The sequence below is a fragment of the Cyprinus carpio genome, chromosome A17 (assembly GCF_018340385.1).
Source record: "Cyprinus carpio isolate SPL01 chromosome A17, ASM1834038v1, whole genome shotgun sequence".
In the NCBI taxonomy this organism is placed as follows: Eukaryota; Metazoa; Chordata; class Actinopteri; order Cypriniformes; family Cyprinidae; genus Cyprinus; species Cyprinus carpio.
This window is the reverse complement of record NC_056588.1, coordinates 4,824,367-4,847,184: the sequence shown is the minus strand read 5'-3', so window position 1 is coordinate 4,847,184 and position 22,818 is coordinate 4,824,367. Positions and strand designations below refer to the sequence as shown.

Sequence of the window (22,818 nt, the reverse complement as noted above, 5' to 3'; positions counted from 1 at the left end):
GGTCATCGTACTATAAAAACATCCTGTATGTTTCAGAACTCAAAACTTTCTCGTTGGTCTAAAAACAGCTTATATTGAAGCCAATCTGCCAAAAAACCAATTGATAAAGAGGTTCGGAAGATAACAAGAAGCTGTGCAGCGCCAAGTTGTGGACAAACACAGTCTTTGCATAACCTTCCATTGGATCCCAACATTAGCAAAGAGTGGATTAGCTTTATTTTTAACAAAGTTCCAGACCGCATCAGTAAAAGGTTGTTGTTTGTTCACTTCATTTCACTTCAAACAGATGTATAATCGTTTTAGTTTAAGCTTTAGTTAACAATAACAACACTATCAAAACTTATAATCAAAACTTTGATGTCAAAACTTTCACAGCACATTTTGAAGTAGCATATTGCAGTGTGCACAAATGCAAATCATTTTATGTTAGAGTAGGTGAAGACTTTTTAGCAAACAATTTAAATTTCTGTTTTTAATTGCAAAAACGTGTGTGTGGTTGTGTGGTTTTTTTTTTGGTCTTTTTTTTGTTTTTGTTTTTTTGGCCTAATTTTATGCCTAACCTGCCAAATTATACAAGGCTTCCTTAAGACTAATTACTTAGTTTAGTAACTCAGTTCAGGTGACCCACCGACTGGTTGATTTAGAATATATGTAGTTTTACACATCCCTAGTTCACATTTACTTTCATTTTATGGAAGCAAGCAGCATAGAGAGTTCAAAACATCTCTTGTGTTGCATAGAAGAAAGTTAGGTAGGAACAACATTAGGGTGAGGAAATGATGACAGTTTTTTTTTTTTTTATGTGAGTGAACTTTCCCTTTAAGAGTGTAGACATATTAAACTATTATTTATTTAAACATCCAGTGGCTTTTTCGACCACACAGCACAATCGATTCGGTTCATTTTTGGATGTGTTTTCTCAGTGTTAATAATTGATTGTGTTGTAATATTTCGCTCAGTGCCTGAAATCACACACTGCTGTGTTCCCCGTGTCAACAACGCTCATGCTGTCTATTTATGACTGTGTTCTGTTTGCTTTTCTCCTTCCGCACATCACTCATCTATCCCGCAGAGCCCAATCTAAAAACCCGTCAGAATCGCCCGGTGCCATCCTCCCCACTCTCTTTTCGTTTGTTGAGACTCGTAACAAACATGTTCTCGGAGAGATGGACTCTGTCCAGCTTGAGTTCTGCAGTGTACCGTCCCTGCGGCAATCAGACCAAACAAAAACACACACTCATGCTCTTCCATGTGGAGATTGATAGTGAACATCTGGAATCTGCTCAAAATCAGAACAACTTATTCAAGTCTGGTATCACCAAATCATGAGGTCATTTAGATTTCCATGAATGTTTTTTTGGCAAGCTGCATTATTATTATTATTATTTATTTTTTTATCAATGAGAGGAAAAAGACACAAATAGTCAAATTAACAATAGAGAACTAATGATGAGAGGAGTATATTATGACCGCACTGAGACGCAGAGATGTGTATCTTACGGCCTTTTTTCATGTTTTTACACAGGTCACCTGTAACTGCTTCAGCATCAGTGATGGAGAGCTGCAGGACGTGGGGGTGGGACTTTACCCCAGGTGAGTGACATGATCGACATCCCAGCATGCTTTGCACTGAACATAGATTTGTTGTTGACATTATTAGGACTAGTGCTAAGAAAAGTGTCACTGTTGATATTGTTCATACTTAAGGTGATCAAACAAAGTCCTCATACAAATATGAATTATTAAGTAAAAGTATTAATTATTACATACAATTAAGAATATTAAAAATGATTACATAAAATAGAAATAAGTTGTACTTAAAATTAAAGAAAATGATTGCATAAATTACTGATTATTAAACTATAAAAAATGTTAATATATGGGAGGGACATCCCAGCATGCTTTGCTCTGAAAAAAAAAATTAATAAAAGTAAAAGTTTAATAAAAATGAATTAAACTGATTGCATAAATGATTGACACAAATGAATTTTTTTTTAAATAAAGGCTTTCCCCCCAAATGTTACTGTGCTTGTGTATTAAGGAGACAACTGTATCAGTAAACAGCATGCTTGAGATGAAATATTAAACAGGGTCTTTAGAAAATGTGATTTAACATTACATTTGCAGTTTGTAGTACAGTGCATTCATTGTCTTCATTTTTTCATCTTTATAAAATGACTTTACCAATAATTCTCTTGTGTTTCAGTCAGTTGAAGCACTGTTCTTGTTTTCATGCTCACCGTGCCCAGCAGACTTGTGTGACACAAAACATGTTTGTGTTATTAGCTCTGCAGTCATAAAGAGGGATTCTGACATGAGTTAGGATTACATGCTACGATTTGCTCTCTGCTACTGAACATGCCTGAGGGAAGCTCCCATTCACACACCGAGGAGCTGAAGGAAACGCAGCACAAGAAATGGGAACAATTACACATAAACAGACGTTCAGCCTTCAATGTGACTAAATTACAACTTGTCGAGACACATTGAGCGCTGAAATAGAGGGGATTTCCTCTACAAAAATTGCTTTGTGCACATTTGTAAGAATCTTCTGGGCTGAAATGCATCTCATAAGCATCTTGTATGCCAATCCTTAGAAACACTATATAAAGCTTTCAGATAAAAAATGCCTTTTTTAGTATTGGTTTATTAGAAATTTGCAATTTTAATGGTACATATAATGCGTGCAAAATTCTCTAAAATAATCTATGAAGCTATATATTTGATGGGTCTGCCTTATACAGAAATGTCAGAAATTTTTTTTTTTTTGGTGCTCTCTTTTTTTTCTCTCATTTCTTGTAGAGGGTGATAGCAATTAAAATGTGACAGGCCAGTGTCAGTGCAGCAGTCACACGCTGCCTTTGAGGCGGTGACAAGGCCGAGACCCAGAGATGAACTGCTCTTAAATTACACTTTTATCAGTGCTGACGTCTTTCATAATTAATCTTCATGCCCACAGTTGTCACCATTTGCAATTTTTTTAACCTACAAATGAGCTCTAGATGGGGTCATGATGGTACAGTGGAACTTCCCGTTACTAAAGGCCTATTAAAATAAAACCCATTGGTGTTTCTTCAGTGACATTCACAAAGCATTCAGCTTCAGTGATGTGGCATAATTCAGATGAATATAGAATATTTGCTAGGACACAGTGTAGAGCAAAGCTTGATTTTATCCACTGGGATTTGATTTGATCTGATTGTTAAATGTTAGGCTTTTATATTATTAGTGGATTTTCTAAGGCAGGCATTTTTTTCTTTGTCTCTAGCCCTAAGTATAGTCAACTTTGGCATAAATATGGCAAAGTTTATGCTGCAGACATAAATGATATGTCAAATTATGTGGCAATAAATTGAGTGAAATATTTCCCAGATCACCCTATAGCAACCATATAACGTTATGCTAAAAACCATGCAGACCACTTTCAGTTCTTCAAAAAATGAAAAAAAAAAACAATTCTTTATTTTTTAAAAAAGTACTTTAATATGTGATTTCAGGGAACATTATAATTCATAAAAAATTATGTATATATTATAAATTAATACATTTTATTTAATCTACAGTATACATGAATATTCAAATATAACTAATATATATATTTGAATATATAATAATATATTAAAATGCTAAATATATACGAAAAACAGTAAAAACATAGTTTGTGAAATATTCCCCAGAATTTTTCACTATTCCAAATTCCCCTTGTTCAAAGCCTTTATGTATAATGCATTATAAAAGTAGTTTTAATGCATTAATTATGCCTTGGAATGCACCTTATAATACATTGTATAATCTCAAGAATAATTGTAACCACAGGTAATACATTATAACGCTTATCAATTCATTGTTACACTATGCATTTCAAATTTGGTTATAATTATTTACAACAAGATATAATGTATTACAGTGAACATTATGAATGATTATAATGCATTATTATTATTATTATTAAAAAGCTTTTAAGTAAAGTGTTACCAAAGTATTTTAAGATAACATGTCAGGAAACAAAATATTTTTAGAATTTCCTCTATATTAAAATATATATATATAACACACACACACACACACACACACTCAGGTATAGACAGATGTGTTTTGTGTGTGTGAAAAGATTGTAGATTTGTAGAAGACTAGCTATATGTAGGTAGCACTGAGGTAGCAATGTTTTTTCTCTCTCACTTTTTGGTTGAACATTGAACACTGCATCCATTTCTAAACGATAACAGGGTGTTTTATCCCTGTCTGTTTTTATACATGACATGTGACACGCACTGTCAGTTTCTCTGCTCTGCTGCCTAATGCGAGAGCATATTGTGGCGTGTTTAAGTCATCAGCCGTGGCGGCTCCAGTGTAACACTTGTTCTCTGGCTGGACGTGAACCAGCGGTTTTCTGCTAATCCCTGTGGATGTGTCTGGAGCTTGCGGGAGGATTTGTGCTGTCAGACGTCCTCCCTGGCCAGGACTCCATGCTGACACTCACAGCCCCGTCCGGACACGGTTATCAGGGGAAGGTCTATATGCAGTGCCCAAATGAAGCTCCAGCAAACCCGTGGCCAGCGGTCTGTTGTGCTGTGGCCTGACAAAACCCAGCAGCAGAAATCCATAAAGATTTTACAGACGCCCTACCACATGCAGACGCTGTCATCCGTGAAACCCAGGAACATTTGTGACTATTGTTTCCCACTTTAACACCCCATTCTGACCTTGGAAATAGTGAGGGATAATTGGGTATTTCTTTAGCAATGCCCACATTTTAAGCTCCCAGGGGTTTATTAAAGCTAACAGAAACTATTAAAACTAATTGGATAACTTTATTTTTATTCTGACTATTATGTGATTATAGATATTATTGTGATATCCTTTTTTAACTTTAAATCTTAAACTTCTATTAGCCTTAAAAAATATTAAATATTAAAATATTTATTTTATTTTTATATTATTTTAAAACATTGATTTATTTTATTTTGTTTATGATGAATTAATCACAGAAATAAAAATTGTAAAATAGTAATAAAAAATAAGTGTTACATTTAAAAAAGCAAAAAACTTGTGATGATCTAAAAAAAGCAATTTAAGTGTTTATTATTGTATGAAATGTATTTATATAAATTTATACATGTATCTTTTATTAATTAATTAATTTACTTATTTATTGTATCTGTTCATATTTAATTTATTATAAATTTTTTCATTTATTATTTTTTCTTATTCAGGATAACTTCTTAGTAAGATAAAGAATAATTTATAAATTATAAAATATATAATTTGAAATGTAATGGGAATATTCTCTGTTCATACAGATGTTTCAGAACAGTGTAAAAAATGGCAATGCATGTATAAACACTGTAGCAGACAAGCTAAACTAGTCTGAGTGTGTTTTAAGAGAGTCCACATGCAGGGCCAAAAGCAGTTAGCACTAAGTGGGTGATGTTGACATCATATCCTTGTATCAATTGCGTCAGTCTCAGCTGTTGTGAAAAGCAGTAAATTGAGCTGTATTCAGGTGTGTGAGGGTGTGCCAGGAACAGCTTTCCTTTCTGTTTTCCGGCACAGTTAATGGCCACCCTCGGCACTGTTATTTGGAAACATTAATAAATGAGCGCAGCGGATTGCTATTCGCCTTGTCTGTTGATGTTTCAGGCTGCTTAGCAATACCCAGGTATTATGTTTTGTGGAAGGTAGAAGATAAGAGGAATTCATCCCATTGTCCTCCATATTCTCTCATTACCCAGCTCTGTTCAGCATTATTTCATTCTTATGCTTGTCTTCTGTTGACAGAGCATGGCGCTTACAGCTACAAGCACAGACTCGCTTTAATGAGAGATATTTTCATTACTTATAAACCACATGTAAAGATTGAGTTTAGGCCCGTGTGTGTAAGTGAGGAGCGTCGGGCTCTTTAGGGGCTGTTTATGGGTGAATAATCAAAAGCGCAGATTAAGAGAGGATCATAAAAGAGGGTTTCACTCAGGTTAAATAGTCTGCTTTGAGTTGAATGTCTTGTGTATGTGCAGACAAGGGCTTAGCTAACAGCTATTTTCTGACAGAATTGATAAGCTCAAATCGGTCACTTTTTTTGGATATGGCATAACAGAGGCATGTCTTGGAAAACAGGATTTTCTTTGCTCTTTTAAAATAAACGAGTTCAATCTGCTTTGAAAGCGAATGCAACACAAAGCTCCACTTGAACCATTTATGGGAAATAAGCTGCAAAATTTGTTAAATTAGAATTCAGAAATCATAAACATATGCACATTAACATATGACTGCCCACATTTATACATCAACACCTGTTCAACTATGCAGCAACTTGCTTTTCTAATGAACAACCGTGTGTACTACTACTACATGGAGATTAGACAACCATAACAGATGCCATTTACAGAACATATAGAAGTCTTAAAGGTACAGTAACTGTACAGTAATTTAATATGACCAGAGAGAGGGTGGAAAATAGTAATGTAAAACTAAATTATGTCTGGTTTTGGTGTATAATTTTAGATTTACCAATATTGAATTTTGTATTGGTCAGTCACTTTAAAATAAATTGAATCTATTGAAAGTTATAATTGAATTTTTATATAATTGAGCTGAATATTTGAATACCCAAAAATTGAGATTTTCTAAGTTTTAACTGAATCTCGTGTTGTTTCAGACTATTATGATTTTATTTATTTATTTAATGAGTGTGTGACTTTTTCAGAGCTTCAGCTCAGTGAAATTATGACTATTAAGACTTTTCCCCCTTTTTGGAGCTTGGCTTTATAAATCCCCAGTAAATTATATACTTTTTAAAATGAACTTATAGTTTATTATATTTATTTATTATAATAATATATAATATATAGCAATGCTATAATTAAAGTTAGTTGCTTTATTTCAATTTAACTTTCGTTGTTTGACATTTTGGATTGTGATAATCCAATTTTATTAAAATGCAAATGAGCTCTCATTTGTTTTCAGATTTGATTTGTTTTAATTTATTCCTTTTAATATAATAGTTGGCTTTAACAATATAATGGAAATGCACTGACGTGTGAAGCTTGATCATTAGACATCAGATGGTCTTTCCATTTCACATGCTAATAACCAAATAATTTACTAATAATAAAATAATTTAAGATTGCAAATCATGGGAGATTGCATTATTTTGGTCTTTCTAACACAGCAATTCATGAAAAGGAGCCAAATATCTCAGTTTTAAAGATTAAATATCTTCAGAAATATCTAGAACCAGCCTCCCTGTGTGGGCCATTAAACTGGCACGACTTCCATATTCACCATCCATGGGAAACATTTTGCATCCATGAGCCTCTGGGATTACAGAGAACAAACAAAACCAGAAAGGCAGATGTCGAAATTGTTGTTTAGATATGAGCTACGAAGTCTTCAGATCGGATGTGAGGCAGAATCAAGGCTTCAGACAATGTTGTCGACGTCTCAGAGAAATTATAATGACGCAGAAAGATTGTCCCGTGAGAGCGAGGCCTGTCTGTTTATCATCGGCTGGGTGGGCTGACTCTAAGCCTGCTTTATACTCTGTACTTAGGCAATGTTAAATCTTTCCTAGACCATGACAAACACAAGTAATTTGTTGCTCTGGCTTCTTGAATGACTTCCGATGCATTAGCAGAAGCCTGGAAGAGCCGGATAGCATGTATTCCTGTCCACATATAAAGGGTAATTGTGCTTTCGTGCTAGATTTATAATTGCTGTGTTTGTTCTGTCATGCTTGTGTGAGTGCAAATACATGCATTCAGCTCACTATCTTCTGAAATCTCATCACAAGGGAGTTCTAGATGACATCAAAAGACTTCAAACATACACAAAAAACACAAACCACAAACATAAACAACACTCAACTTTTAATTTTAAAATTAATATTTTTATTTGTGTGTTTGTTTGTTTTTTTATTTGACTACATAACTTTTTGTAATTTTTTGGAACTTAGCTTTATACATCACTCACTGTATACTTTTTTAGGAACATGGCTGAAAAATATCTAATTTTACACATAATTAAAAATGTATTTTAAAAATAGGAAATAATAAAAAAAAGTGAATATATATATATATATATATATATATATATATATATATATATATATATATATATATATATATATATATATATATATCAATATACAAAAAAAAGACAAAATTTAAGGAAATAATTAAATAAAATGAATATAGAGCATAAGAGAAATCCTACTGATCCCAATATTTTGAACCTTAAAGTAAACCATAGTGTCTAATATAATCAGTAATAAAATAAATAAAAAAAGCATTTACATTACATTTACTGTAAATACATATATTGGAAGAACTATTCATTTAAACATCTTGTTTGTCCAGGTGCATGTTTGTAAATTCACAAATAACAATTGTAAATTTCCAGTGTGCTGTCAGCATCCATGTACGTCACTTACAGCGTCAGCAGTGATGATCTCACCTTAAAAGTTCATCGATGTCATATCAGTGTCGTTTCATTGCTGTCATTCTCACCTTGTCGCTTTCGGTTTTGACTTTGCTGGTAAAGGCAGCATGTTACATCATATCGCATTCAAGAGGGCCAGTGTCCCGCTGGCAAACATGTCAGCTTTCTTGTTTTCTGTGTCTCCACACTGTAGCAACTTGTTTCTCTAGTTAATTAATTAGTGATGCCTGATTTACTGTATGCTCCATTATTTAGCAGTCCTTATGTATTATTTATTTGGATCAATAGAAAATTGAGAGTATGAGGGATTTGCAGTTTGATTTGATCTCAGTGTTTGATGAGGAAAAACCATTATAATAATAATTTATTAGGAACTGTTATGAGTTTTGCCTTTTTGTTTTGACAGGCTGAACTAAATTCACCACCTTTGGGTCTTATTTGTCAAATCAGCCTGGGTTTGTACAAACAGCAGAAAAAAAAACAATGTTATTTAATATAATATTATTTTAATACTAATTAACAAATCATTGGCAGATCACTCTGTTTTACATGGACAAGAAATACATCTAGTAAAGTGAATTTTACTCTTGCTCTTGTGGTTTAGCAGATGGTTATCTAAAGCAACCAGCCTCTGTCCTAAAACATTACTTGCCCACAAATAGATCCTCTTGAAGGCCTAATTAAGGATGAGAAATTCACTAAGACATTGTGCTGGTGAATTGTGCTTAAACATGATTGAAGAGTTTGTTGTGTGTTTGTCTGTCCCAGCATGTCTCTGCTGAACCACGACTGCCAGCCCAACTGTGTCATGATCTTTGAAGGCAAGAGACTCACGCTGCGAGCTGTTCGGCTCATCAGACCCTGTGAGGAGGTACAGTATACATTCATCCATACACACTCACATACACTTTTTCTGTATTTCTGTTAATTATATAGTGTGTGTGTGTGTGTGTGCGTGTGTGTATATTAGTTTACTATATATTTTTATTTTTATTTTATTTAGTTAGTTTTGGAGTCTTGAAAATGACTTTTAGTTTATTTACATTTTTCCCACTATTAAGTTTTATTTTATTTATATTTCTGATAACAAATAATAATAATACATTAAAGTTTTCACATTTTTATTAGATTTTTTTTTTATTCTTACTCTGTTAGTTTTTTATTATGTTTTTGTATTTTTAAATAATTTTTAGTTAGTATACATTTAATTGGTGTATTCTTTAATTTATTTTAGTTTAGAATATATTTTTGATTACACACATTAGTTTTGGAGTTAAAATTTTTCCCAGTAATGTGATTTTTTTTTATTTTTTTTTTATTTCTATTTACTTTAACGAAAATGTTTTCATTCAGTTTTTGTTAGTAATAATAATAACACAGTCTCCCAACCCAAACTCACTCCATGTGTTGATTGAGCCAAAAGTTGCGATGTCAGGCCGCTCAAATAAACATAGTAATATTTTCACATTTCCAATAAACCAATCCCAAAAAAATCATCCCCCACAAATAGCCTCCTCTACATTAAACTTTACTCCTGCTCCAATTTAATATGAAATATTTTAACTGCCATTGAATTACATACATCACACCACAGTTTCTCAAGTGCAGGCACTTAACGGAGCCTCCTGCCAGATTAACTTCACCATAATTCAGTCATCCGATGAATAAATCTAAAAGCAACATCCTATATGTACATTTACTGCATTTAGCATCCGCTCTTATTCAGAGCAGAACTCTTTAACAATCAGTCCTGACTAATCGAAGCTCATTTAAACCTATTTGCACACATCCGTCACACCACCGGCCTGAAAAACCAGCAGGGAGCCAAGATATGCATACATGTTATTCATATACATTAACACCTGAATGCATTTGGCAGATCTGTGGCGGGATGTTGTTTTTAGCCTCAAAGATAGAGAAACTCTCATTATGCGGTCGTTCTGTTTATTTCTGCTCTGAAAGTTTAGATATTCCAAAGTAAATCAGACAGTCATGCTTAATTTACCTCTGACAAGGGGAGGGAACGTCGAGAGAGGAAGTGAACTGGAAAATGAAATTACCAGCAAGCTCTCTGTACACAGGAAGTAATGAGAATTCAGACTATAGGTGTACTATATACGACAGCAGAATACATGAGCGCTCATCGTCCCACAGACACTGCTTACACACACACACATAAACACACACTCACATTATCATTCATACATCCGCACACATCTGCACACTGTACACACACTGCTGTTTGCCCGTAAGGGTCATACTCATTTTTGATCTGTTTTTCGTTTTCTCCTTTTCCTGTTTCTGTTGCTTTCTCTGTTTACTCATTGTTTCTATTTTCATGTACTCTGCTCTTCCTCTCTCTCTCCACTCAGTAACTCATTCATTGGAATAACTGTTTTCAATTCTCTCCCGCTCTCTGTATTTGACCTCGCTGAGGTTTGGAAATGAAATAGCTTTCTTCATACTGTGCTGTATATATTGCTTGCTGCATACTATTTATTTTTTATTTTTTTGTAGATAGCAGGTGAAATAGTGTTCAAATAAATGTTTACAGTAGTAATATGCTACATTGTTGTCACATGACTTTACTATATTGCATATTTAATTAATTAAATGGTGTCCAGCTTATCATCTTGGATATAAATGTGGTTATTTTACATAATTCATCCAATTTTATGGAAAAAATGCCTTAACTTTTGGCGTTTTGATCAAATGAGTCAAGAACGTGATATTCAAAATCATGGTCGATGTTCCTTCTGATTCATTTGGATTGCTAGACTGATAAGGTAAAATAAAATAATAATAATAATAATAATTACTAAGATTTCTTTTAAAAAAAGTAATAAGTATGTTTTTAATAAATTATTTTTAGTATATTTTACAATATAATAAAATATTTATATTATGCATATATTTTAAAAATATTATTTGGTCGATTTTTTTTTTTTTTGGATGGTCAAGCACATTGCATTGTGGGATACAGTATTACGTGATTATCCACAGCTTTCTGTGGTTTTATACTGCACATTTTAAATAAACAATATGACTGCACTCACAAATAATAATAATAATAATAAATAACACTGCAATAATGATGTGCAATAAAGTAATACATAAAATTGTGATATTAATATGTTATTATGTGGGCACTTTATGCATTTCTTTGAAAAATAACAGATAGTATGAAACTACACACACACGTGTAATTGCATGTACTTATAGAAAGCGGTAAATAAATTGTTTTCAAAAAACCTCTAAAGACAGAAAGTCATCAGAAAACACGATCATTGTTCAGATTCTCCTGAGTCGCCTGTCACATTAGATGATGAAAACAATTTAAACGATTAGCTCCTAATAATTCAGCACCTATTCAACATTTTCCACTCTGGTTATCCGTATGTCAGCTCTGTTAACAGCCTGGAGACGGTTGAACACATCAACACAAACATATGCACAATAAAGCAATGCATTTACATTCAGTTTACATTCTCCTAGTTGTCTGCAATTTTTCATTTAAGCATCTCTAAGCTCTCTTTTTCATTCTCTTTAGCTCACTATAAGCTACACTGATATCCTTGCGACCAGCAAAGAGAGACGTTCCCATTTACAGGAGCAATACCACTTCCTGTGTCAGTGCACGCGCTGTACCACTGAGGACAAGGTGAGCCATATCAACAGCCTCTCAGATCTATCTTTCCTTCCTTGATCTTTCTCATCCTCATTTTTCTATTCCTCTCACTTTCACCCCATCACTCCTGGAAAAGGCTTCTCCCCGCCTCATTGTGTCCTGGCGGGATCACTATCTATCATCCCTGTGCTCCTCCATGTACTCTTTTCCTCGCTCTTTTGCTCTGTGTCTGTCCCACTCAGCCCTCGAAAGCATCTGATGATGTGTCAGGTGTGTCAGACCAGTCCTAGACCATCACCGGTCTCTCTGCACTGCCCCGAGGAGCCCGTCCTCAGCAGACCCTGTTATCTGTGATCATCACTGCGATGACAGGAGCATGTCAAGAATAAAGCTTTGAATGGCATGAATGGGAGTACAAGAGAGCGGATGAATAAATGCCTAAAATGGAGTGAGGAGAGATGGGAATTTAAAGGTGAAGTGTGTAATTTTTTTGGATGTTAACATACTTTCTTCTCCATACTTAGTCTGCAAAAGCTACTCTTAAGTAAACCATTTGTATGTTGATTCCCAGAGAATTGTAAAGACTAATTTGTTCACTTCCATTTGATAGAAAAATTCATCCAATCCAATTTCCATTTCTTTACATCTATTTCTAAACTAGGCTGTGTCCCAATTCACATACAGTACTGCTCCGGGTGTGTGTTCATGGTGTGTGTGTGTTCACTGCTGTTTGTGCACTTTGGATGGGTTAAATGTAGAGCACGAGTATGGGTCTCCATACTTGGCTGTATGTCACGTCACTTTCACTTTTTCCATCCTAATAGTATACAAGATTAGAGCTAATGCATCCCGGACCAGACATTAGACAGTTTTAAGTAGTTGTTAAAAACCCATCTTTTTTAAAATGACCTATATAGATTGAGATGATTAGTATTTTGTTGTTAATTACTAGCACTGTTTTTATAATAATAATAATAATAATAATAATAATAATAATAATAATAATAATAATAAATATTATTATTATTATTAAGATTAGTTGTGTTTTTTTAAATTATTATTCTTTCAGTATTCTTCTCTGTATTCGTTATTCTTTCATAATAATAATAATAATTATTATTATTATTAATTGTGTTTCTTAATTATTATTATTCTTTCCGAATTTACACACTTCACCCTAAAAGTATAATTCACTCAAAAATGAAAATATGATTATTTTTTTCTCACCCTCATTTTGTTCTAAACCTGTTTGGCTTGCTTTTTTTCTGCAGAACACAAACAAAAATATTTAGAAAATGTCTCTGTGGGTTGTTTTGCCCATACAATGAAAGTCAAAGTGGTCCAGTGTTATTTTGGACCCCACTGACTTGCAGTGTATGGACAAAAGCATTTTTGAAAATATCTTCTTTTGTATTTTACAGAACAAAGAAAGTCATACAGGTTTGGAATGACTTGAGTGAATGATTTTCATTTTTGTCTGAACTATTCCTTTAAATGCATTATGAACGGTATACTGAATTTTTGGCATGTGTGTTCAAACATGTCACTGTAATACACAAGTTCCCTCCAGGCTTATATTGTGGTTATTTTGCACCTGCATGCAGGCATACCATGCTAAATAACTCTGAGCTGAGCTCAAGAGAAAGAGGCTTTATCCCTGCTGTTAACACCCACACAGTTGCTCAGACTGACCTCTGCTTGAGTCCTCTGTCAGATACGTGCAGATAAGAATAAACGCTCTTGCTCAGGGCTGCTGAGATGGAGACTTGGGTTTTTTCCCTGCTTTCAGTTCCTTCTGGGTCTGAATCCAAAACAGTGGAAGCATTTTGAGCTTGGTTTTTAGGTTTGGATTTTAGGAAACCTGATATGTGTGGTACAAACTCTTTTCATCCACCCATCAGTTTGTCTTTCCACCCATCAATCAATCAATCAATCAACCAACCAACCAACCAAATGTAAATCATTTAAGTCAATCATGGTCTCTGCCTAGGCCCCATAATATTGTAGAGACTTCAGTATTATGGAAATACTAATTTAATATAGAATTATAAAATAATTACATTAAAAAATAAAAAATATTTTCTTAATGCATGTTATTTAATGTTTACTTATTGTAGATAATTCATCCATGCATATATTATTGTTCAGAAATGTAAGTGTTTTTGGGAAATCTCTCGCAAATGCTTCATTTATTTGATCAAAAATACAGTAAATACACTAATATTGTGTAATATTATTGTAATTTAAAATAACTTTTTTATTTGAATAAATTTTAAAATATAATTTGTTTGTGATGCAAAGCTGAATTTTCAGCATCATTACTCCAGTCTTCAGTGTCACACGATCCTTCAGAAATCATTCTAATATGCTGATTTGCTCCTCAGCAAACATTTCTTATTATTATCAATTTTGAAAAAAGTTGACCTGCTTAATATTTTTCCGGAAACAGTGATTTTTTTTCAGGATTATTTGATGAATAGAAAGTTCAAATGAGCAACATTTAATTGAAATATAGTCTTTTGTAATATTGTAAAAATCTTTACGTTACTTTTGATCACTTTGATGCTTGATGCATCCTTGCTGAAATATATATATATATATATATATATATATATATATATATATATATATATATATATATATATATATATATATATATAAATTATACAGACCCCAAACTTTTGCACGGAAGTGTTAATATTATCTGAATTTTTGGCTTTAAAAACGTTTCTTCTGAAAATTAAGTACAATCAAAATCTAGTTTGTGTTTTTCTCTTCTGTTTTTGTTGTTCAGCACATTTCCCGTCATCACACTCCATCAAAGCCCTTCATTGTGTATCTGTGTGTGTGTGTGGAGGGGGTGTATGAGGTAATTACAGGTGAGGTGTGTAAAGTGTTACACTGATGACATTCTGATGAGAGGGACTTGTTGATTCACCACCGGCTTTGCGGTAATCTGACAACCCGTGTGAGTGCAATAGGACATACTGACACACTAAAACAACAGAGCAGCTGTATGTGCAAGAAAAAAACAGGGAGAGACAGTCAGGTTATCACCTTTCCAGAACCTCCAGGGACCGGAGATGTGATTCAGTCTGACAGTCATGTGGGGGGTCACAGATGTTCTCCTGTTCATGAAGGCTGTCTGGCCATACATTTCTTTGCTTTTTAGAGTCTTTTTGTGTTCAGTGTTCTTTCACATTTGCGCCAGATCCCCTTTACAAATCTGTTGATAAAATTGGCTGTGTCCCAATTTACATATCAGTAGTGTGTAAGATCCTTTGGGGTGATATAAGGAATAGTTCACCCAAAAATTGACATTTGCGGACAATGTCCCCAGGACGTCCAAGATATAGATGAGTTTGTTTCTTCATGGGAACAGATTTGGATAAATTTAACATTACATCACTTGCTCACTGATGAATCCTCTATAGTGAATGGGTGCCGTCAGAATGGCAATAATCCACAAATACTCCACAGGAGGTTAATTGATGGACTTGCAGTAGTGTGGATTACTTGTGGATTATTGTGATGTTTTTATCCACTGTTTGGACTCTTATTCTGACGGCACCCATTCACCACAGAGGATCCATTGGTGAGCAAGTGATGTAGTTAAGAAAAAAACTCATCTATATCTTGGATTATTATTATTATCATGTATATATATACACACACATCAAATATTTATTATTTAAAGAATGTTTTTCCCAAACCTGTATGCAGACATTCGCTGAAAAATCTTGCACATTCATTTTTATCTGGTAGATTTTTGACAGTTCTGCATGTTTTCTTAATCCTCATGAAGTATGTACTTTTGCAAGCAAAGTGCTTTTAATCTGTAGTCGGAATATATGAGGAATACATTTGCTAAGCGTTAGACTTTCTGTCATGCTTTGTTCACTGGAATGTTTTTATACTCAGTGCACTCTAAACAGTACTGCAATGAATAACATGATTATTGAATTTACACTAATAAACAAAGTCTACCATTTGATTCCTGGCTCTCTCCCTGTAATTAGGCTGTTCACATTAACAAGAAATTGGCTTTTTCATTGAAAAGAAAAAGCAAATAGAAAAGTTTTTCCTTTGTGCACGCAGATATATAATTCCATGCTTCAGAGCCATTTTATAACTATAGAGATTTGACCAGAGTGTAAAATGAATTCTGACATAATGTGCAGGTAAAAAGACTTTGTTTTGTCTGATGTCAAAACCTGCAGAGGGTTTGGTCTGATTGACAAGATGCAGCATGTTTACCATGTTCAACAATAAGTGATTTCATGTGCAGTTATGAGTTTTATTAGTGATTTCAACAGTGGAAACAGAGAATTGTGGTCCGGTGGAGACTTCAGCATTCATTGGTGGATGGCCTGCGGGTTTTTGGCCTCTCATGACATGCACATATCTCTCTTCTGCATTTCACTCGATCTGATAAATCATTTATGTATGGACTGAGAGCACTGGAACAAAACACATAACAGGACACTTAATGTGAATATCTGATTCCATTTGGTCATTTAGTTTCCCAACCTTTGGCTGAACAATACAAATATCTCCACACAGCTATAACTGTCTTTATGAAATGCTTCCTGCAGTAAGGATAATGCTTTTATGCATGTTTATGTGGGATACAAATCTTTTATCTTTCTTTTTTTTATTTTTTACTTCCCATTCATACACAAATCCATAAACAAATTCATCAACTACATAACCATCCCCAAAAAAAAACCTTCAAAAAAAAAAAAGTTTTTTAGCATCTTTCTGGTATGTAGTATTGCTTTGATGCTTGCAAGAACATATTTTTAAAACCAATACAGGATCCTTCTTGTTATGTGGTCTGAAATAATATGTTGCAAGATGTGGTTGTAGATATCTATTATTGCAAGAACAAATGTGTAAGTTTGACTTTTTGATAGACAGTGTGGTCTTCTTCTTATTTATTTATTTCTTTTATAATTCACCATAAACCATAGTCTGGTTTTGTACGGGTAAACTGCTTATCAAATAAAATTAAAAAAAGAGTAAATATCTCCACACTGATTGTTGTTAGGTTAAAAAAAAAAAGTAAACCATGCTACAATACTTGGCCTTATGTACTTATGAACAACACTATTTACAAGTTTTAAAATGTTTTGGAAAGTCTTTTTTGCTGCTCAACAAGGCTGCATTTAAAAAATTGTAATATTGTGAAATATGAATAGAATTTTAACTTTTTTAAGAGAGAGAGAGAGCGCACTCAAGGCAGTCACACTAGTGTGTTTGTCAGCACTGTTGTGACTGTTCACCTCTGATACATCACATGGCTTTGATGTCTCAGAGGCACTTATACATGTATCCCCAGGGGCCACACAAACACACGTCTCTCTGCAGGGATTTGAGTGTCTGACAGACCGCCCTGTGGCTCCGACTCCTCATCATGCTTATCCTGAAAACAAGTTGCCCTCTCAGAAACAAGCCAGTTCAGTCTTCACACACCTCACAGCTCTGTAATCCTGACAGCTTCTCTCATTCTCCTTTTAATGCTTTTGTTGTGTAGTAGGGATGATGTCTTTGATGTTTGATGAGCCCCCCCCAGTCATCCTTCTCATTTTAAGCATCGCTGCACCAGACAGACAAATTTTTGCTATAATGCAGTAAAAGGTCAAATATCTTTAGTCAAAGATAACTTTGCTAGCTTCAGGTCCATGTTGGTCTAGGACAAATTTGAATGCGAAAAATTGCATTTGAGTGTAGTGTAGAATTTTGCAAAGTTGTGATACGTAAAGCATCATAATAAGGATGTACAAATTATTATTATTTATTTATTTTTAACAGCATTTGATTGACTGGTTTGAGATAAATATGTATGAATGTAATTAAAAATTAAGTACTTTTATAAAGTATTAAAATAATATTTGAATAAATACTTTTCATAAAAACACAGTATTTTATAAACATAAGTAAATATTTATTCACACCTAGTAGGAGTGTAAATAAATAAATACATATTTTTTAAATAGCAACTTTTGATTCACTTTGTCAATTAATTAATTCATACTTATGTAATTTATATACTAATTTTTGAAGATTTTTTTCAAATGTATAAATATCCCTAATATGTATAAATATAAATACATTTTAATATAATATAATAAATTATACATACATAATGTTCAAACAAATTTTAAAATAAAATTAAATGTATAACTAAAATTTTAAAGATAAATAAATGTATTGTGAATTAATGCAATACATGTTATTTATTCACACATAATAAGGGTGTAAATACTTTTTTAAGAAAACTTTTGATTTCATGCTTTGAGTGTTACGTAATTTTTTGCTGATGATTTATATGGTGAATTACTTTTAAATTACACAGATGTATTTATACAAATAAATATAAATGTAATTACAATTGATAAAAATAAATACATTTATGAAGTAAATTATGAAATGTTTGTAAACATTTTTTTTTTTTTTTGCAATTTTACATTTAAAAAACATTTGAATATTAATATATTTATTGTAAATTGATCAAGTAAATCAATAAATATCCATATCAATAAAGTGATTGTTATTTTTGCTATTTTTTCTGCTGGTTTAGAAAAAAAGAAAGAAAAGAAATTCATGTGACATTATTTTGTGAACAGGACTGTGACATGCTGGCTGGTGAGAAAGCAGCGTGGACGTCCTTAAGAGACGCCATCCCTCACCTGGAGCAGCTTCAGTCGGAGCAGCGTATCCTTCACAGCAGAATCAAGGGCTGTTACAGTGCCTGACACCCGGTGGGCGAGAACTGACTGTATCTCTAGGTTTAGCAGGGTGAAGTGAACTAGCCTGTAGCATTTGTGCTCTGGAAACAACAGCTAGTCTCTGCAAACTATGCCCGATTCTGTAGTCATATCAGTTAAGACATTGCAATGGAAGGTGTGAGGGTAAATCTGTCAGTTCTGTCTGACTCGCTTGCTTTTACCCCTTTGGACACGCGGCTGATGTATACAGTAAAAGAAAAAAATAAAATAATAATAATAAGCATAGATTTCATTTTGGATTTTGTGTGCCGGTGTCTCCATCAGGCTTTGTAACTGGCTTAACCAGCAAGACATTCTTGGTCTTAGCTACTGTAGTTTTCGTAATACATTTCAGCTTCTTTTTAATTGTGTCCTTAACTGTTTAATCAAAAGGCTGGGAGGAGCTGCTGAAAGAGAGCCAGGCTCTTTTGCACAGATATGCAGGTGTGGTCCCGGACAGGAACATCTATGTGCTCAGGCTGCTGGATCTGGCCATGGATGCTTGCATTAGTCTTGGCGACTATGAGACGGCACTGGAGTACGGCTATAGAGCTCTGGAACCTTACAAGTGAGTGTCTGCATCAAAAAGTTGTTTTCCATTTCTTTACTGACAGATTTTCCTGGTAAATCTCCATGGAATACACCTCCATCACACCCTCAAATCTATAAAAGTCCCATTATAACTGTGACTCACATAGACTCACTCATGTCTGAAGACCGAAAACAGATCAAGTGCAGATTCAGTTCATAAGAACACAAGGCAGTATTGAAGAATAAATCCCCATTGTAGTATTTATAGTATTTAATAATAGCTTTTTCCTCGTTGCCATCTGGGTAGTTTTTATGCATTTTTAGAATTCTGTTTCTATTTCAAATAAAAACTTTATTTATTTGTATTTACTTATTTACCAAATCAGCATATTTGATAAATATTAATTATATATAATTATTTCAAAATAAGCATATGACTGAAGAGGGAGCAGTGGCTACAGAAAATGCTTTGCAATTGCAAAAAAAAATAAATAAAGTGTAAAATATATTTTAAATAGGTAACTACTATTTTAACATGTATTTTAGTTTTTATTCTATTTTTGATCAAATAAATGCAGCCTCGATGAACATAAATAAGACTCTCTTTCCAAAAAAAATAAATACATTTTACTAACTTTTTAAACAATATAGTATTGGACGCCTCACTGATCAATGGTGCATGATTTTTACTTGTTCGCAAAAAATCGAATGACTTTGATAATGACTTGCGACCACACTGTAGCAACACTGTAGCAACTGGCAAATACCACACATTATGTTCAGAAAATTTAAAAATCCACTTGTTTCTATTGTAAAATCATAAAAAATTGAAATTGATCTTCTTTAAATAGTGTAAGTACCTGGCAGAATATTTTAGTTATTATACTAGTTATACTAGTTTTGACACCACAGTTTGAGTGTTTTGGAGGAAACCATGGTTGTATTTGTATAGGATGCTGGTTCATTTATTAGATGTTGAGATATTGAGAAAATTGTATATTTAAATCTTAGGAAATTTACCATGATTGTACATCCTGCTTACATACAGTATGTTGCCTGTCCTAATACCAGGGGTCTTTTCTGTGACCTTTACCAAAAAAAAAAAAAAACGCTTGTTCAGCTGCGTTTAAATGAGACAAATGGATCAATTTAGGAAAGGGCAGACCCCAGGTGACATGCACCGCAGGATGGTATTCATCACCAACTACTACTGAATCGATGTACACGACACCAATCTTAGCATTGTGCACCGTAGCCACAATGCTAAGAAGAGGTCTAGAGGAGGTCTAGAGAGAGGACTCTTCTACTCTGGTGTTTCATTTGTGGTTGTTGGAAAAAGCTGTTTGGAATGGTCTCTGTCCCACTCTGTGCTAAGAATAATGCATACCTCCAGGCTAAACGCAAAGAGATTATTGACTTCAAGCTCCTGCAGATGTCAGTTTGTAGCGGTTTCTAGACCTCCAGTGATTTCCGCTAAATCCAAAAGTAGACAGTAAAGAAACAGTCGGATCAGAGGCATTGAACCTTGGAAAAAAGTGAAATGACCTAACAGCTTTTCCCCTGTCAGATGGGGGAAATATGAATATTGTTATTTTTCTACTGTGCTGGATCCCGTCTTCCCATGTCAGCTCATGCAAAGCATGAATAAGTTTTTATATTGCCTGTTGGATTCTTATTCTCCAGCTTTATACTGCATCTGATTAATGTTTATGGTGCCGAGGGAGGGCCGCCAATGCAAGGAAGAGGAAAAATGCTGCTAAAATGGCTCTTTATATGCTGAATTGACTTTGAGATTGATGCTTGCCAGTGTCGCCGCAGTTTCTGCTGTTAGTGCAACAAGATAAATGCACGTTATAAAGAAAGATAAATACTGCACACAAGCATATTTCAACCATTTGGTCATTTTCATTGCATATCCTTCAAGCACTGATAATTGCTGCTTTCACAATGATTTTTTTACTTGTCTTCACCAAAGAGAATTTAAGGCTGAAATCTGCTACTTTTATATATTATAGAGGTTTATATTTTGAAATACTATACTAATAATATATAGAAATACCTGGGATGTATACAGTACTGTACACAAATAAATAAATTAAATTAATGTTTTTATTCAATAAGGAAGCATTAAATTGATTGACATTTATAATGTTACAAAATATTTATATTTCAAATAAATGCTGTTCTTTTGAACTTTCTATTAAAGAATCCTGAAAAAAAAATCACAAATACATTAAGCACCACATTGATTTGAGAAACAATGAGAAATGTTTCTTAAGCAGCAAATCAGCATATTGATTTCTGAAGGATCATGTGACACTGAAGACTGAAGCAATGATGCTGAAAATTCAGCTTTACATCAGAAATAAATTGCATTTTAAAATATACTAAAATAGAAAACAGTTATTTTAAATGATAATAATATTTAATAATTTTACTGTCTGTTTTTACTGTATTCTTTGGTCAAATACATGCAGCCTTGCTGAGCATAAGAGTCTTCTTTCAAAAACCTTTTAAAATCTTACCGACCCCAAACTTTTGAACTGCCATCAATGGAGAAAAAGCTTTTTGCTCTCAGAATGGGTTTTAGTACAACACATTACAGAAATAATGTCCATACACCCTACCAAAAGTTTCCAACTGTGCCTTGTTTTTTCCACTTGAATTCATTATAATTTCAAATACCCTCTTTTTCGCTTTGAAAATGGGGTTTAAGAGTCATCAGGAGTCATAATATCCATGAAACATTTTGGCAGAAAATCAGTAAAAATCACAACTTGGCTATGAAGGCTGTGAAAACGGTTTTGTTTAAGTGACAGCTCCAGTCATCACGTAACGCCAGGCTTCATGACATTCCATTACAGCTTGATTCAGTATTCATCATGCGCTTTTGTTCTGCGTTTCAAAATTGTGAGGTTCATTATTGGCCTTGTCTGGGATCCCAAATTATTTCTGGAATTGGCTGGTCCTGTGCTCGCTGTGTGAATGCTTTCTGAACAGGCAATTAATAGAAGTAGTCCTGCCCCCCTCCTCTGTCATATTCTGGCTACAAGAGTTTCGAAAGAGATACTGGCTGAGAGACCACCTGACAAAGCAATAATAGATCCTTCACATCACAAGAGGGCTTGAACGCCCTTGCAATCACTTTTCAACACAACAAAATTACATTTGGTTACCTTAAGAAACTTTTCAAAAACTGTTGTCTATCTATGGTATGGTTTATTTGCTAAGGAACTGGATCCTGTTCTACATGTTGCATATTAACTACAGTCGCTGCTGGCTATTGCAAGATAAATAGATATTTATTTATGCACCAACTCTGTTTGGGTATCAGTCAGGCAGTTTAGTGAGAGCCACTGAATTGTTTTAATTGCTCAAGTGCTTAATATATGCAAAGTGATTCATTAGTGCATGCTGTTTTTAGCCAGTCTTTTCACAATAATTAATTTGATT

At 33.7% G+C, this 22,818-nt stretch overlaps 1 protein-coding gene across 2 annotated transcripts in view; it reads left to right on the top strand.

Moving 5' to 3' along the window:
• The window catches only part of smyd3 (SET and MYND domain containing 3), a 142,553-nt gene that overhangs the window by 106,838 nt on the left and 12,897 nt on the right, over positions 1-22,818 (top strand). For both annotated transcript variants that reach the window (XM_042773645.1, XM_042773644.1), the window contains exons 6-10: positions 1,526-1,593; positions 9,205-9,307; positions 11,987-12,097; positions 18,694-18,781; positions 19,228-19,402. In XM_042773645.1, coding sequence (XP_042629579.1) covers positions 1,526-1,593; positions 9,205-9,307; positions 11,987-12,097; positions 18,694-18,781; positions 19,228-19,402 — 545 coding nt within the window. The remainder of the gene's footprint in view (positions 1-1,525; positions 1,594-9,204; positions 9,308-11,986; positions 12,098-18,693; positions 18,782-19,227; positions 19,403-22,818) is intronic.